The following is an 18,155-nucleotide window of genomic DNA, read 5'->3' as shown; positions in this document are numbered from 1 at the left end:
GTTGTTATTGCCACATGGACAGTATGTATACAAGATCCATATTTCAGGGGGCTGTTGACAGCTTCTTCCAAGACATCACTGATTTTTACTTCTTTGTAGAACATTTGCATTTCTAAATCCCTGTACCCTGCAAGTGCAGACTGTACGTTACTCAGAATATGCTCCTTTACAAAATCTTACCAATAAGTACATCTCCCTCTTCCTTTGAAAGCGGAGAAGGGAATGAGCGCCCTCTACGGGACTGCAAGCTGGGTTCCGGGGACCACTGTCCGGTGCAGGAGGCGCCCGCGCACAGGGCTGTAGGGCCCAGGGCTGCCCAGGCTGGGGGAGTGAGGAGCATGGCCAGGCCTCCCAGGGCTGCCGCCAGCTGGAGCCCTTCGCCCTGGGCTGCTGCTGTCGGGGATGCAGAGGTCTGACAGCTGACACTTGAGTTTTCCTTTCAGTGCAGGGCTTGGCCAACTGGGGAGACATAAAAAGATCACTCAGCACAGGTGCGCCAGTGTAGCTAGCAGGAGATTCATGAGAATGGGCAGGAGCTCAGGACAGAGACAAGGTGGGAGGAGCCACCACAGTGCAAAGGAGGTGCTTCTAGACCCAGATCCTAGGGATCTGCCACACAAAACCAACACCATGCTGCCCTCGAGCCCTGGATGTTGCCCCTGCACCCTTGGCTCACAATACCATGCTCACCCTGTGTCTGTCCTGCTGGAGACCTGTCTTGTGCATGGGAACCCAGGCCCTGTCAGGGACAAATCATGCACCAGCCTGCCGGGGGGTATAGCTGTGTGACAGAGCACCCACGAGTGACCTGGCCTTCCACACCCCACTCTTTACAGTGCCCCCCGCATTGCACCTCTGCCTGTCTGCAGGCAAGTAGCACAGGACAGCGCTCCTCCACCGATGCACGCCCGGGTACTGATCAGGGTTGATGTCCACACCCTGCAGAGCTGCCAGGACATCCTGGTCCAGCTTGCATGGCTCCTCTCTAGAATGCACAGCAAAGAGATACAAGAACAGGCAAAAACAGCCTCAATTTAAAAAAATGGCACAGCATCTGCCTGGCAAGTACAAGGTTGTGAGTTCGATTCCTGGTACCGGAAGAAAAAAAAAAAAAAAAAAAAAGACTTTTAAAACATTACTGCATTCTTACTTTTATATATTTTTTGAGACAAAGTCTTGCTATACAACCCAGGCTGACCTCAAATGTGTGATCCTGTCTCAGCCTCCCAAGTGCTGGGATTCCAGGTGTGTACCACCATGGCCAGTGTATCTCACTGCATTTTTCATGTAAGCATCCAGCAAATGAGCAGAATGGTGTGTGAGAATCAACCTGGCCTGAGTGGAGAGCCCACGAAGCCATCCCAAGGCTCAAGCACCAGCTGAGGACTATGGGTCCCTTGTGCTGTGGTGAGAGCACAAGGGTGGCAGGGTTGCCTCCAGGACACAGCCAGGTCCCCACTGCAGCTTTGCATGCCCTGCTGCATGTGGTTCCCTAACATAAACCACATTCTTAGGACCTACCCAATAGTCTGGAGGCCTCTCCTTTCCTGGCGAGTGACAGCCAGCACTAGGATCAGCCTGTCCGGCTGGACACGCTACCCAAGCTACCTAAGCATGACAGAGACAGGAACCTGCCAACTATGTCACACTGTGGGAATACAGGAGGCTTTAGAGAACTGCACACAGGGTCCCACACTTACCCACAAAGGAAAAGTCTGCCGGTAGGGTTGGTCACAGGGCTTGGCACAGCCTGGGACTCGGAATCCAAGGACATCGTAGCCATCACAGCTGATACATCACTTTCTGCCCCTGTTTGGTTATTTCTGAGTTTGTCTGCAGCAGCGGCAGGTGCTGACAAGCCATTTTCTACTGTGTTCTTTATCTTATCTTTTGTATTCTTATCTGTATTTGGTGTCTTGGAAAGGCTACCACCTTGATTTTGCAAATTCAGTTTATTGAACTCAAGCATCAAACCGGAGACATGTGACAGAAGGGCCTGCTCTGCTCCAGGAGCCTCTGGTCTTCTGCATAGGGCCCTGCTGGGACTTGGGGGACAGCAGAGCCCATTTGGGACTGAGTGGCATGGGCCTGAAGCTCCCATGCAGTCTGCCTTAGCACCAGGCTCCAAGTTTCTGAATGCATCAGCCTTGGGCTGGCTGTGGTTTTGAGCTCTATTCTGCCGATTTTTCATTTCTTCTAGGCTCACGTCACCATCCCCATCTAGAAATGCCCCCACGGAAATGGAGTTGCAACACTGCTTCTCATGGCCTGTGGGCGATAAAGCAGACACACTGTGGACCCCACTGTGCAAGCTGGGAAGGACCAAGTTCTCCTGGGACAGGCACATGGCCCCACTAACAGAAACAAAACTTCCGGGCCACTCTTCCCTCAAAGCAGGAAAGAGGAGGAGGAGGAGGGCTGGAAGCAGCCCAGGCCACCAGTTTTCTGATCTGCTGGGCTCCCACAATTCTATGAGGAAGTCACTGGGGAGCAGTACTGTGCCTACTTAAGGGAAAGACTGTTTCCTTGTCAAGACAGCAGCCATTTGGTTGAACACTGCCAAGTGCTATTCAGGAAAATGCATCTTATTAATATTATTATTATTTTTGAGACAGTATCTCATTGTGTAGCTCAGGCTGGCCTTGAACTCACTATGTAGTCCAAACTGGCCCCGAACTTACAGCTACCCTCCTGCCTCAGCCTCCTGAGTGCTAGGATTACAGTCATGTGCCACCATGCCCAGCTTAAATTAATATGCTCTTATGCAAGTAATTATTATGCAAATATATCTACTTTGTGCAAATACACTTACAAAAAATTAAGCAGTTTTGCTTTTTTTTCCTCATTAATTGTAAACCTTTTTCCACATCATTCATTACTCTTTAAAAGCAGGATTTTAAATTTTGTGTAAGAACAGTTTAGTTTACCAAATCAGTCTGATACTGTTGGAGAAGGGAGCCATGCTGCCTTGGGGTATTCAGGTACCCCTAGTCCTCTCCTCCCGAGACTCTGGACCAGGCCGACTGGCATCTATCCAGAGACCGCACAGCTCCTGGCAGATCCAGGCAGGCGGCAGCGCCCACACCACACTGTATCACGCAGCCCTCCCTCACTGTGCTTTACAGCTCTTGTTTGTTATAAGGAGTGAGGTGCCTGCTTTTATTTCCTTTGGGGAATTTCTTCTCCTTTGCACATTTCACTTCCGGGCACTGATATCTTTTTCTTACTAATATTTAAGGATCATTTATATCCCCCCATACCCTGCGCTGAGGTGGAACCACGGCATCATGCGTGCTAAGCACACTCTACTATTGAGCTGCACTTCAGACCAGCTCTTTTCTAATGTTATTGTGTCATGAGTTACTCCTAAGCTTCACACAGATTAACCTGTTCCAATCATTCCATCAACTTTTTGTGCTCCTAAGGGTCTAATAAACACCCGAGCATGCTGGAAAGTGTCCCCCTTGTCCTTTTCCTGACAGCACTTGATGTATTCAAATATAGAGAGTATCTAGAAAACATGTATAGAAACACAAGCTCTCAAATATTACAGGTCTTACATGTTTTTAAAAAACAGAACAGAAAAAAAAACAAAACAAACCAGCACAGAGTGAATCTTACTCAACTTTGGGGAAGGAGACGAAGCCAGAAGTAGCAACAATGCTCTTCGTTACTCTTCTCCTCTCATAGACACCTATACACATACTCACACACGCATACACACCCACGCATCCCTCGCGACACCAGCCTGAAGGCAAGTTGCCCATTTTAACAATAAAAACACAAGAGGCAGAGAAGAGAAAAGGGTCACAGATGGATGCTTCCGATGGGGCCAGGGCCACCTTGGACCATGCTTGCTCACCAGAGGTGAAGGCTTTCTCTCTGGGACAGGTTTCATTTTCTCTTGTTTCCTGTTGCGCCTTTTTGCCCATTTCCTGTTGAGCAAGATACTCTTCTAGTCTCTGCAGGCCCTCCTGGGAAGACAGATCCACAAAACAGCCCAGAAATTCCCAGTATTCGGCCCAGGGAATCCTTAGCTCATGAGCGAGCTCCCTGTAAGGAATACACAAGTAATAGCTGAGAAAATACAAGAACACCCATAGAACTGACTGTACAGAAGATAGCCACTTGCTGCTCCAAGTGCCAAAGCAATATTCAAAATCCTGGGTATATTTTTTTTTATCTAAACTTGGAGCTAACTGAACTTTGGGTTTCCTCACCACTCTGGAGACCCAGCAGTCTGGAGAAGCTGCTCCAGGATGGAGTGAATCACACCCAGCAATCGAGGAGCCAGTACCTGAGAGTTCTCACCAGCCTCCCTGGGTGAGGCCACATGGTCACATCTACCAGCACAAGTCTGTGGCCAGGAACCAAAAATCCAGAAGGCATTTGCAGGTTTAAGCTATAAGCCTCAAACTGGGCTACTTTTTAATAAGGTTCTAAAGAATCTGATTAAGTTTTGTTTGATTGTATCAGATTTTTAGCTTTGTGGCTGTGGGATTTCTTCAAGGACTTTTTCTACTAGTTTCTAGTCACACCCCTGGCTCCTAACTTAAATATTTTATTGTTTTCTTTATTTCCCAAGGAAACATGGTCCACATAGCACTTTCTATAAAATATTACGATCCGAGAACTGCCCTAAGCAGTGGGAAGGAACTGTCTTACCTTAAAATTGCACAAAGTAAACTTGAGTGTAAACAACATTTGCAAGTAATCTGTCCTCAATGCAAAGGCTCTATGATCTCCCAGAAAATCCTTTCTGGCCACCATACTTTAAAGCAGTTCTAATTACATTCATCATCATCAGTCTCAACACACAGTCACACTGCAAATGACACTACACCCAACTCGGCTTCCCTGTACCTTCCTACTCTCTCAATGCCTCTTTCTGGATCAGACTTCCTGACACTGTGGAAGAAGCCTGCTTTCTCTCGAGGTGGCGTTTTCCAGAGTTTTCGAAAATCTTCTGCCTATGAAGAAAAAACATGTTGAGACCTATGTGGCCAGTGTAGCTCACCCAGGATGCTCAGCCACCAGTGCCATGGCATCTATACTGATCCCACAGCCATGGGGCCCAGAATCCCAAACAGGAGGCCCCACCCTCAGGACAGCAAGCATCACAGAGCTGCCACCCCAAGTGGCACATACGCCTTTCTTCCTATCACATAAGAAAGTATGTGTTGCTTTCTCTTGAGCCACCCAAGTTTTATGCTGAATGCAGCTTATCTAATCCTAATTGTCCCACCAAATTTTGGAGCCATTTCAGTAGTGGCAAATAACTCGTCATTTAGAGAAAAAACTATTTTTTTCCTGTTTTGAGACAAGGTCTCAGAAGTTGCCCAGGCTGACCTCACATTTGAGATTTTCCTGCCTCATCCTCCCAAGCAGCTGGGATTATAGGTGCATGCCACTGTGCCTTGCTCATTCCACAATTGTCTACCAAGCCATGATATATGTCAGAGTACAAAACAGTTCAGAAGGAACTGTTAGTTATCAACTGGGCATAACAACATGTATAACCTCTGACCCCACACCTCCACTATTTGGGACCCACATGAACTTCAAGAATGAGCAGAGCCCAAAGGTGAGGCCTGGGGACAAAGCGGAGCCTCCAGGGAAGGCAGCTGATGCCAGGAATGTCTGGGAAGAGGTGCAGGGGCTGCAGGCATGGGGAGCTGGGTCCAGAAGGGACCTCACTAGGCTGGACACAGTTTGGACAGGACAGGCACACAGAGCAAGGGAGAGCCAGGTATTGACTTCTCAGGCTCCTGCACGCCCAGCCCACATGAGCAGCATGGCATGTTCCGCAGCCTCAGCACCACCCTTGGTACAACTGACTGCAGGCCATAGGACTTGGTCTCTAAGAGCAGGCTGTGTGGGGACACCGGGGTGGCTGAGAAGATCCCAGAGCTCACCTTGGCTGGACTCAGGGGCCCCGCGAAGGCCCTCAGGGTCAGCACAGGGTCGCGGGGATTGGCTCCACAGCAGCTACCAGGCGAGGCCTCAGCTGTCTGGTCTGAGGACCACAGCTCCCCAATGACAGGAGAGGAGGTGTCATCTGCTCTCAGAAGCGGCACGTAGTAGTGACCTGGGAGAAAGACGGATCAGCAGCAGTCTCTGGCTCCTGCTCCCTGGCTGTCTCCAGGGCTGGTGAATGATAAGGGAAATGTCAGAGGAACCAGGTAGTCTTGTGCAGTCTGGGCTGGGACCAGAGCCAAGACAGGTTTGGGCCCCACTTAACTCTGAGCGCACCCTCCTCCTCCACTAAAAGAAGTGGAAAGGAGTCAGGCATGTGGCGTACACTCTCATCTCGGAACTTGGGAGGCCAACACAGGAAGATTATAAGTTCCAGCCCAGTCTGAGCAACTTAGTAAGACCCTCTCTCAAAAAATAAAAAGAGGGCCAGGGATGTAGCTCAGTGCAAAGGCCCTGGATTTAATCCCCAGTCCTTACATCCCTAACAGGGTGTGGTGGGAAGGGAAGCAGAAGGTATGCCAGGAAGATGGAAGATTGAAGCAGGAGGGAAACAAGACTGGCACACAGCAGAGCTTATATGAGCACAGTTAATAGGTTGCACGCACCCCTCTTCCCAGCCCACCCTAACCCTAACTCAAGGCAGAGGCCTGGAGACTCCCCAACTCACCCTGTAAATATTCTCTGATCCTCTCTTTTAGTTCTACAGGTTTACTTTTGTTTCTTTCACAAATTACCTATTACAAGAAAACACAGGATGTGAGAACTTCAAATCTTATTTTATTGCAGGTTTTTTTTTTTTTTTTGAGACAGGTCTTGCTCTGTAGTTCAGGCTGGACTTGAACTCACTATGGAGTCCAGGCTGGCCTCCAATTTGTGGGGATCCTCCTGCCTCAGTCCCTCAAGTACTGGGATTATAGGCATGCACCACCACACCTGACAACTAAGTAGCATTTTTTTTTGTTTTCTTTTTTTTTTTTTAAATTTTATTTTAAAGAGCTAAGTAGCATTTTATACTGAAAAAATACACACAAAACATACACACAAGCTGGACGTGCTAGTGCACGCCTGTAATCCCAGCTTTGCAGGGTAGGCTGAAACAGGAGGATCAAAAGTTTGAGGCCAGCTTGGACAATTTAGTAACTCAGTGATACCTTGTCTCAAAACAAAAGCAAATGTCACTCAGTGCAAAGCCCGAGTTCAATCCCCAGTCCTGGAAAAACAAAGTTGAGTTATATACATGCAAAATAATTTTCAGCTATAAAATTTTCTTCTTAGGCCGGGTATGGTGGCACACACCTGTAATCCTAGCACTCGGGAGGCTGAGGCAGAAGGATCGTTGGGAGTTCAAGACCAGCTTGGGCTACAAAGCGAGCCCAAGGCCAGCCTGAACTGCATAGTGAGACCCTGTTTCAAAAAGACAGAAAAAAAAAATCCTTCTTCTTCAGCTTTTAGTTAATTAATTAATTTATTTATTTATGTTGCTGTTGTCACTGTTGTTTTTTTTTGAGAAAGTCATGTTATATAGTCCATTCTGGTCTAGCATTGCCTAAGTTTCCCAGGCTGGGCTCAGAATTGAATGCTGGGAAAACAGGCATGATCCCAGTTCTCTTTCATTTCAGTGGGCTTCACTGATGTAACAACAGCAGATGCAAAGGAGCCCCACGGGGCTTCACGGTCTTTCCAGGTTTCAATTCTGAGGGCTGCTAAGTTCAGGTCATGTGACAAGTACAGTGCCTGGTCCTCAAAGTAGTCTTTAAGTTATCCTGTATACAGTTTTCTCTTGCACATCTCAGGTTGCTCAACTGCTATGGATCATGAAGAGGCTTTCTTCACAAGGTTGATGGTCATGTGAGAATCAGGACAATGGGCTTGGCACAGTACCTGGTATATACTGAGTTGAACACAAGAGCTGCATTGAGAATCCTCACCATCATCATCACCACCAGCACCATCATCATTATTGCGTCACCACCACCATCACCATCACTGCCATCACTATCATCACCATCATTATCACCTTCACCACCACCATTACTACCACCATCATCAATAGCTCTGTTCTCTCTGAACCTGGTCAGCTGAGGTATTCAGAGAGAAAATGATGAAAGACTGAGCTGTTCAGAACAACTGACCACCAGTTTCAGGAAAATGAAATCAGCAAACCGGGTCAGCTCCTTCCCTGGAGCTGGACAGACTCTGCCTTCACCTCTTCCCAGCGACCAGAGCTCTGCAGCACAATTCAAAGAGACCCAGTGCTAACCTTCCTGCAGCTATGAACATAGGCTACACATCTGCATATTTTTGTTTCTAACACTAGACAGTAATCACATTTAATAGTGATTTCTAACACTAGAGAGTAATCAATTACTGTACTTACCTCTTCGGGTGTTTTGTTATATTTATTCTTTGGTTTTTTCTCAATCAAAGGGTGTGAAGAAAGCACGTTGACCACATCCACATTCCCAAACTTACAAGCAAAATGCAGCGGTGTGTCATACCCCTAGAACAGGCACAGAGGAAGCACAACTGTCAGTCAGCTTGTTTACATTCAACTGGATGCAGAGATGCACACCTCTAATCCAGGCACTCAGGAGGCCACTTCGTGCAGACAAGACCAGCCTGAATTGCATAAGGAATTGAAAAAAAAAAACACAAAAAAATACACTCACATTCACACAACTGCTCTCTAAGGTGAAAATGGGTATTTCTTTAAAAGCCTCAACAAAAAAAGACTGCAAAAAGAACTGCTGTTACACTTGATACGTACCTGAGTGCCATCACTGTCCACTCTGTGCAGGACCCAGTATACTGCCCGCCCCCCCGACACTGGGGACCTGACTTATTGTATCCCGACACCAGGGACCTGGGCCTAGCCAGAGCCTCTGACTGAAGGTGCTCTGTAAACTGTAGCTTCTCTGTGTCATGGCCAGTACCATGTCATGTGACCAGCAGTGAGGTAAGTTTGGAAGGCACCATCCAGATTAAAACAAAGCTCATAGGGCCGAGGATGTAGCTCAGTGGTGCAAGCACCTGCCTGGCAAGCGCGAGGTCATGAGTTCGATTCCCAGTACCAAAAAAATAAATAAAATAAAACAAAGCTCATAGACCTTGTCTGGGCTCCTTGGAGCGTGGTGGTGAACACCACAGTACATGGGACACTCTGACCTCAGGCCACCATACCATGACATTTTCCAGTTGATACTCTCACATCCACTCATGCTAAGTAGCCCAGGGCTCCACAGCACCCCGTGCTCCCCACAGATATGACTTCCTTCCCTCTTCATCCTCAGATCACCTCCAGACCAGTGAATATATGGCACAGCGCCCCGAGCTTGAGATCTGCAGGGCCAGCACCCCCAGAACTCACCTCCACCTACCTGCTGGGAACTTGTTCCTGTTGTTCCCTCCAATGACCAGGGATGCCACACTCAAGCTCTTAATTCCTTCCAGCCCAGGGCACCAGACACTTGGAGCCCTGCAGCCTGCACCCATACCCATCTCCCAGGCCTCACTGGGACCCCACTGATCTGTGAGTAGCCAAGGTTCTCATGTCTGCCCATGTCGTGCTCCAGGACAGCACACCTACAGAGGCTGGTGGCTGCCACCCCAGGCTCCACTGCTCTGACTACACCTGCTCCTATTTTTAGGGGTGGCAGCTTCATCCATAATGGACTAGACTCAAGGATACCCAGTCTGGCCATGATTCAACTGGAGCTTAAAGCAGAGTGCCTGGAGACCAGACATCAGCAAGTGAACCCAGTTCTGCTCCAGGTACAGTTGAATCCTCCAGTTCACCTTCTACCTTGGACAACTGAGATGCCATGGTCCCTAATTTCACCAATACTCTGTCTACTCCCCAGTCCCTCTGCTGCATTGCAAGGACATAGTATGGCCATACACACACACACACACACACACACACACACACACACACACGCACTTCTGCCTGCCCCACAACCAACACCCCAGTCAGCTGGCTGCCCTTCACCCCTGCATCCACACAGGGGATGTCCCCCCACCCCTACCTCACACCTTGATTCTCCATAGGAACTGTCCCCACACCTCTACCTCACACCTTGATTCTCCACAGGAACTGTCCCCAATGTCCCATACCCCTTGCTCCTGTGCTCCCCATGTTCTGCTGTACCCCCAGCCCCACACCAATTCACATTCCTCACAGACCCCAAGATTTCTACAGGGCTAAGGTATTTTGTTAAACATTTTAATAACTTCTACCTTCAGGATTACAATAAATGAATGTGACCCAACACTTCTAATTTCATGTGCATTTGCCTTGCTGGGTACTGAACTCATGGCCTTCCACATACAAGATGACTGCTCTATCACTAAGCCAAATGCCCAGCACATCTAACAATTTCTTACTACTCTAATTCAAATACATATACATTTTCTGTGAATGCTACATGATGTTAAGAAATAAGCAGGTATTTCTTCTTTCTTTTTCTTTTAATTTTATTTGGTACCAGGAATCAAACTCATGACCTCGCACCTGCCAGGCAGGTGCTGTGCCACTGAGCGATATCCCTGGACCTAAGCAGGTATTTCTGTAGGGCTCACCGTTTTTTGTTTTGGTTTTTTTTAAATCACATCTATAAATACACACTTGCTGACTGTCCTAATCAAGCCTCATATCCTTGCTTACTCCAGCTGTTACCCTTTGAGTTACTGTTATTCCTACTTTGATCTGGTTCTTTCATTCCTGTTCTATGCTCACTGCTGCTCTCTGTAACCCTCTCTGATATGGGACATAGTTGTGCCTTCATGTCCTCGGGAGGTTGGTCCATGAGTCGTCACCTTCCCCAAGACACCAAAATCTCCAGATACTCATGGAAAATGGCGCAGTACTTCCCCATAACCGTATGTGTACATACATAACCTCTAGATTATTTAGATATAATCACACATAAGCATACACAACACACAACCTTCATACCTAAATTACCTCTGGGTTAATATCCCACAAATGCAATGCAAACACCATGTCAGCAGTTATTATACTGTGCTGTCTGGGGAATAAGAACAAGGAATAAAAAGCTTTCAATGTTCAGTGTAGACGTACTTTTTCCGGAATATTTTTGATCTATAGCTGGCTGAATCTGTGGTGATGGAACCCTGGATAGAGGGCTGACTGCTTATATTTAGCCTTCCCTGGTTCCAGTTTCCTAACTTAGAATTCCTAAAAATCTGACAAGGGCTAACTGTCTCACATGCTCATGCCTGCCCTCCCAAACCTGAGGCAGCTGCAAGATAGGGTGGGCCAGTTGCCTAGAAGTCAATCAATCATACTGGAGATGCTAATCAAGCCTATGTAATAAATCCTCCCTAAGAACCCACCACAGGGCTGGGGAGATAGCTCAGTGGCACAAGCACCTGCCTGGCAAGTGCAAGGTCCTGAGTTTGGGTCCTGGTACCAAAAAAAAAAGAAAAGAAAAAAGAACCCACCACAACACGTGAAGAGCTCCCCATCAGGGTGTAAAATCTGCACGTCCCTTTCCCAACCCTGGCCCTATGCATTCCTTCCTCTGTATCCTTTGTAAGAGGGGTTCTGTAAGCAAATTCACAAGGAGGGGTCACAGGAACCCTGATCTGCAGCTGACTGGTCACAGCACATGCCGTGGGTGGCATCTGAAGAGACAGTTAATCTTCTGGGACTTGACTACCCAGTGCTAGAATTTAACTGAATTACAGGACACCTAGCTGGTGTCTGCCACAGGACTGACTGCCCGCTTGGAGGAATGGAAACCACCAAATGTCTGACTGACATCAGAAAGGAGTTTAAGAATAGGGGAAGAACTACTTCTTCTCTTTATCATCATCATCAGACCCTTGCTTTCTCTTCCCTTTCAATGATTTTACTGGTTAGGACAAACTTCTCTGCTTTTCCCTTCTGTCTGTCTCTCTTTTTTTGAGAGAGGGTCTTACTATATATTCCAGGGTAGCCTTGAATTCCCAGCAATCCTCCTGCCTCAGCCTCCTGAGTGCTGGGATTACAACAGCACCACCATCCCCAGCCCGTTTTTTCCTCTTACATTATCCTTGTTTCTTAATTCTGTAAATCAGTATGTTATCTACAATGTACTATCAAGTAACAAAATTATTGCCCATTTTTTTTGATGTTGTTTGTTTTTTGTCTTGGTGGTACTGGGGATTGAACACAGGGCCTTTACACTGAGTTACATCCCCAACCATCATTTTATTCTTTTATTTTGAGATAGGGTCTCACTAAATTGCTACGTTACCCAGGCTGGACTGGAAGTTGCAAACCTCATGCCTCAGCCTCCTGAGTGCTGGGATTACAGGCGTGGTACACCCCCACACAGCACATGCTTCTCTCACATGCTCCTACTCATAACTCCCCAAACCTAGGTTTTGCTGAGAATTCAAAGACCTTGGCTCTATCATGTAAATAAATTCTTATATTTCAAGAACCCTTACTTAGGGGGCTGGGGATTTAGCTCAGCGGCAAAAGCGCCTGCCTGGCAAGCGCAAGGTCGTGAGTTCGGTTCCCGGTCCCGGAGAAAAACCAAAAAACCAAAAAAAAAAAAAAAAAAAAGAACCCTTACTTAAGTCTTATGCATGCATTAAAAGTCATGCTTTTGAGCTGCACAGTGGCGACCACCTATAATCTTCAAGTAATCCCAGCTACTTGGGAGGCCAAGGCAGGAGGACTTCAAGTTTGAGCCCGGCCTGAGCATCTTATTGAGACCTGTCTCAAAATAAAATTTATTTATTTACTTTTTGTTCTTTTTGGGTTTTTTTGTTTTGTTTTGTTTTTTTCCGGTACTGGGAATCGAACTCAATTCCCAGCCCTATTTTTTGTTCTTTTTGAGGTGGAGTCTTATCACTACATAGCACAGGCCAGCCTTGAACTTCCAGTGATCCCTCCTGCTCCAGCCTCCCAAGTGCTGGGATTACAGGTGTGTGCCACTGTGCCCAATTCTCAAAATAAAATTTAGGGCTGGGGATTTAGCTCAGCGGCAAGCACCTGCCTAGCAAGCGCAAGTTCGATTCCTGGTGAGTTCAATTCCCAGTACCGGAAAAAAAACAAACAAACAACAACAACAAAAAAAAAATAAAATTTAAAAAAGACTGAGGATGTAGCCTAATGCTCCCTGAACACGACCCAGAGTGGGTAAGAACATGTCTGAGACTGAGGCTCTTCATTTCTGTCTTAATGACAGATGGTCTGTGCTTGTCCAAATCAGAAACAATAAACAAAGAGGGAGTGAAGAGCTACAAAATTTCCCCCTTTTATAAAAGGTCCCAGTACCACAAAGTAAGTAAATAAAAATAAACTCACAGGAAATATTCCTAATGACAACTTTGGTAAAATAATACATTAAGGATATAAAAAGACTTAAATAAAGGACAGCAGAACTTTTTCTACTGCACTTTTTTTTTCTACCTCACTTTCTTTTTGTCTTTTTGAGGCAGGGTCTCACTATGCAGTTCAGGCTGGCCTTGAGCTCACTCTGTAGCTCAGGCTGGTCTCCAACTCTCGACGATCCTCTTGCCTCAGCCTCCCAAGTGCTGGGATTACAGGTGTGCAGCACCACACCCGGCTATACCTCACTTTCTACACCTTTCAGCATTTGCTTGCCTGTCACACTGAGCCTGTGCCCCCCTGACAAGGCTTGGTTCCCTGTAGAGCACCTGAAGCCATCAGTGGCCTTGCATTCTGCTGGTTTACACTCTCCATGTCAACACATCTGCTTCTGCTCCTGACTGTCCACACACCTTCCACACAGAGGCAGCATGGAAACCAAGAACACCTCCACTCCCAGGGATGCCAGGCTCCCTCCACAGCTGCAGGGCACACTCACCACCTTGTCAGGAGTGTTCAGATACAGGTCCACAAGGTAGCGGATGCGCTTCTGCAGCATGTCCATATCATCATCTGGGTACATAAGCTGCATGAACTCAGGGTTTTCCAAAGTCTCCAGTGTTAGCTGGCAGATAGATGCCTGATTCTCCTTGGCAGCAACATGCATGACATTGTACCTACATCCTTCCTGGAAGAAAACCCTGTTCTGAGTTCCGGTTTCATGAGTGCACAGCAGCATAATGTACTGGAGGTAGGCTCACCTGTACAATAGTTGGAGTGTCCCCTGAGCCAATCAGGTACCGGGGGTTGCTCCAGATGAGGTCAGAGAAGGTCTTTTCTTCTCCCTGCTCCACAGCTTTTCGCAGCTTAGCAGTGAGGTCCTGTGTGCGGGGGCTTTTGTAACTGTTTGCTCCCTCTTTGTTTATTGTTTCTGATTCAGAGAAGCACAAACCATCTGTTGTCAAGAGAGAAACGAACACTCAGCCTCAGAGACATCTTGCCCACTCTTAGTCATACTGAGGGGTGAGCTCACCTTGGCCCAGCACCCCTTGGCAGTGAAGGTGATAGAGGGTGACAGTGGAGACACATAGCCACACATCCTGCCAACACAGCAGGGCCCACATACCACAAGACACCATCAGACCCTGATGGACTCCTGCCAGGAGAGCTTCTGAACAGCGGGCACTTAATGTTTCAGAAAGTAAGTCAGTTGTGCATGGTGGCACATACCTGTAATCCCAGCACTCTGGGAAGCTGAATTAGGAGGACTGCACATTTGACATCATCCCGGGCAATTTAATGACGCCTTTTCTCAGTTAAAAAGGGGAGTGGTGCTGGGGATACAGCTTAGAAAGAAGACCCTGGGTTCAATTTATAGCTCCCCCCCCACACACCCAAAAAAAGAAAGAAGGAGGGAAGGAAGGAAGAAGGAAAGAAGCTCAGTCAATTTTGGTGGGCAAGGGATCAGTCACACTTGAGGTGTCTTTATATTCAAGTATTCCAGTCATCCTCATGCCACACATTTCCATGGAACAGGAGCCTGCACTGAGCTGGGCAGTGCACGCAACGGGATTTCTGGTTCTCACAGGTGCTTAGCTCCAGCAGGTCTGGAAGGAGGTACAGCTTCAGATGGGGAGGAGACTGCTCTTAGCATCAAAAAGACCTTGACCCCAGCAGGTGGTAGGGGAGATAAGGTGCCAGGAAGGGGCTGGTTATTCCACCTTCCTCTGCTCTTCACCTCCATCCTCCTGTCCCCGACACTCTCCAGACCAAGCTTTCAACCCTTCCCCTCGGCTGTCCCACCACTATGTCTTGCCATACCAGATTCCCCACAGGGAGAAAGCAAGTCAGTCATCATCAAAACAGAGGAGACAAGGTACTTCAGAGTAAGTACAACTATAACACCAAAAGGGAGCTGCCACCTGGTTTACCTTTCCACCCACCACTGCTGAAAAGTGGAGCCACTTTTACAGGGGACAGAGGGGACGAGGCTCTGCTCGGAGAAGGAAAATAATCACAAATTCCTCTAGCAAATTTTTCAGCATCTTCTCTGGTTGGAAAAGCTTTAAACCGGGATCCTTTGATCATTTTGACAGCTTGCAGTGCTTCCTTTTTATCTTCATAAACATGGATTCTTTCTGGGTGGGAAAAGTAACAAAGAAAAGTCAGAGATGAGTAAATGGAACCCCAGTCACTTAACTACACCCAGGGTTTAACAGTCAACCAAAACAGTCATTACTCAAAAACCTGACTTTATTCTTATATGGTAATTCAGATTTTTAGTCTTGAAGAGGACCTGAGCCAAAAGAACCCAGTTACTAAGTCTGACCACGTAGAGGTGTGTGTGCAGAAATGTGACACTGTGTACTTCTACGTAATGCCAATCCCAACAGAATATACCATACTAAGAAAGAAATCAGTCATGGATTGAAGATCTAATAAAAATCAATTTAGCCAGGCATGGTAGCACATGCCTGTAATCCCAGCACTCAGGAGGCTGAGGCAGGAGGACTGCTGCAAGCTCAAGACCAGTCTGGGCTACAAAGTGAGCTCAAGGCCTGAACTACATAGCGAGACCGTCTCAAAATAAATAAATAAATAAATAAATAAAAATAAAAATAAAAATAAAAATAAAAGTAAAAAATATCCCAGCACTCGGTAGGCTGAGGCAAGAGGATCACTATGAGTTGAGGCCAGCCTGGGCTACATAGCAAGATCCTGTTTTTAAAAAAAAGCAATTTAAAAAGTAAGTTCAAAAACTTTTAAAACACTGGCGAAGAATTTTAAGCATAATTTTGGATGGGGTGTGCCTTTCCAAGCATGTTCAGGCATATCCATAAAAGGATGTCTATTAATAAAGCCATAAAGGAAGAAGGCATTCTGATTATATAAAAATATCAACACCTTATAGGGGAATCACAATCAAGTTTGTACGGGACTATTACTAATAGTACAAATGATGGAATAGTGACTATCTACTGCTTGATAAAAATGGTCCATGTACATGACAAGCCATCATCAAATACAGACTGATCAGAGGAGAAAGGCAAGCAGCCTAAAACCATACTGAGAATTCCGGCAGACACCATGGGAAGTGCAGTAGCACACGGTGCAGCTGATCTAACATTGCCAATTTTCCCTTTCTGGATAGAATGCAACGCAGTTTGGAAGGGGAATTTTCGAAGTTTCACAAATACATTCCTTTTGAGCCTGCACTTCTATGTACTACTTTTATAGAAATACAAAAGTGCATCTGTATGTACACTTCAGTAAATTAAAAAATATAGTTATACCCAGCTATAGCTCCTCTGGGTATCTTCCCAGAACAGTTAAAGAGATCACATCACAGTGATCCATGCACACCCATGTTTATAGCAGCACAACTCACAACAGCTGAACCTTGGAAGCAGCCTACATTGTACATACAATGAAGTGCTACTCTACCATAAAAAAGGATACAAAAATAGATGCACCTTGAGACCATAATGTTAAGTAAATCAGACACACAAGCTTAAATATTGCATGGTTTCTCTTATATAAGAAACCCAATTGCAGTCAAGCATGATGGCTCATGCCTATAATCCCAACACTTGGGAGGCTGAAGCAGGAGGATAGGGTTAGAGTTTGAGGCCTGCTTGCGCTATATAGCAAGACTGCCTCAAAAAAACAAAAAAGAAAGAAGAAACCCAATATATGAAGTACAAAATAACATACAGACAATAGGAAGAAAAAGAGAGAAGAAAGTTATTATAATCCAGCATAGTCAATGTATCTAAAAGTGTACCTTGATTTACTATAATTGTTTTAGGTGTTTTATATTTTTTGGCCTATTAGTCTGGCTGTTAATCTGTGTTTATGATAATTAATATGACTTGTAAAATAAATAAATGAATCTGGTGCTGGCAAAAAAGGGATGGGATACACTACGTACATATACCAATTCCCCACAGTGAATGTAACTATTATGCACTGCAAACATGGACTTTGAAAATGTTGGATTTTTCTTTTTCTTTTTTTTTCTGTCTTTTGGAGACAGAGTCTCGATGCAGTTCAAGCTGGCCTTGAGCTCACTTTGTAGCCCAGGCTGGCCTCGAACTTGCAACGATCCTCCTGCCTCAGCCTCCCAAGTGCTGGGATTACAGGTGTGCACCACCATGCCCGGCTGGATTTGGATTTAAAATAAATTTTATTATTCCCTGACCAAGGGTGGTAGTGCATGAGATTAATCCCAGCACTTGGCAGGCTAAGGCAAAAGGACTGCCACAAGCTCAAGGCCAGCCTAAACTACCAGCAAGACCCTGTCTTAAAAAAAATTCCTATTCTTGATCCTGAAAGTTATGCGTTCACTGCCCATTACATTCATTAACCCATGGCATTCAGTCTAAAATGAACCAAAAGGGGGGCTAATCCAAGTCCCAAAGGCCTATGCCACCACCCAGCCAGTATTTGTGAGTGGGGCAAAACCCATAGAGCTCAGATGCTCAACAATTTTAAATTTCCTCATAGATTTACAGAAAACACAGGAAGGCAGCCAATGCCAATAATGGTTAATCTGTGTGTGTGTGTGTATGTGTATACGTATGTGGCACTGCAGTTGAACCAGGGCCTTCATGTAGTGTGTGTGTGTGTGTATGTGTATACGTACGTGGCTCTGCAGTTGAACCAGGGCCTTCATGTAGTGTGTGTGTGTGTGTGTGTGTGTGTGTGTACACGTACGTGGCACTGCAGTTGAACCAGGGCCTTCATGTAGTGTGTGTGTGTGTGTGTGTACACGTACGTGGCACTGCAGTTGAACCAGGGCCTCCATGTAGTGTGTGTGTGTGTGTGTGTGTGT

At 46.4% G+C, this 18,155-nt stretch overlaps 1 protein-coding gene across 1 annotated transcript in view; it reads right to left on the bottom strand.

Moving 5' to 3' along the window:
• Nucleotides 1–69: 69 nt before the first annotated feature.
• Ankle2 (ankyrin repeat and LEM domain containing 2) overlaps nucleotides 70–18,155 on the bottom strand; it is a gene marked incomplete in the record, with an annotated part of 31,668 nt that continues 13,582 nt past the window's right edge. Inside the window, 11 exon segments of the mRNA XM_005402948.2 lie at nucleotides 70–459; nucleotides 854–985; nucleotides 1,701–2,268; nucleotides 3,863–4,053; nucleotides 4,864–4,970; nucleotides 5,916–6,088; nucleotides 6,644–6,710; nucleotides 8,354–8,476; nucleotides 13,821–14,009; nucleotides 14,083–14,276; nucleotides 15,253–15,459. Of these exon segments, the coding sequence (XP_005403005.2) occupies nucleotides 234–459; nucleotides 854–985; nucleotides 1,701–2,268; nucleotides 3,863–4,053; nucleotides 4,864–4,970; nucleotides 5,916–6,088; nucleotides 6,644–6,710; nucleotides 8,354–8,476; nucleotides 13,821–14,009; nucleotides 14,083–14,276; nucleotides 15,253–15,459 (2,177 nt within the window).

The sequence above is a fragment of the Chinchilla lanigera genome, unplaced genomic scaffold, assembly GCF_000276665.1.
Source record: "Chinchilla lanigera isolate Chin_1 unplaced genomic scaffold, ChiLan1.0 scaffold00081, whole genome shotgun sequence".
Taxonomy (NCBI): Eukaryota; Metazoa; Chordata; class Mammalia; order Rodentia; family Chinchillidae; genus Chinchilla; species Chinchilla lanigera.
This window is presented reverse-complemented; position numbering and strand designations above follow the sequence as displayed.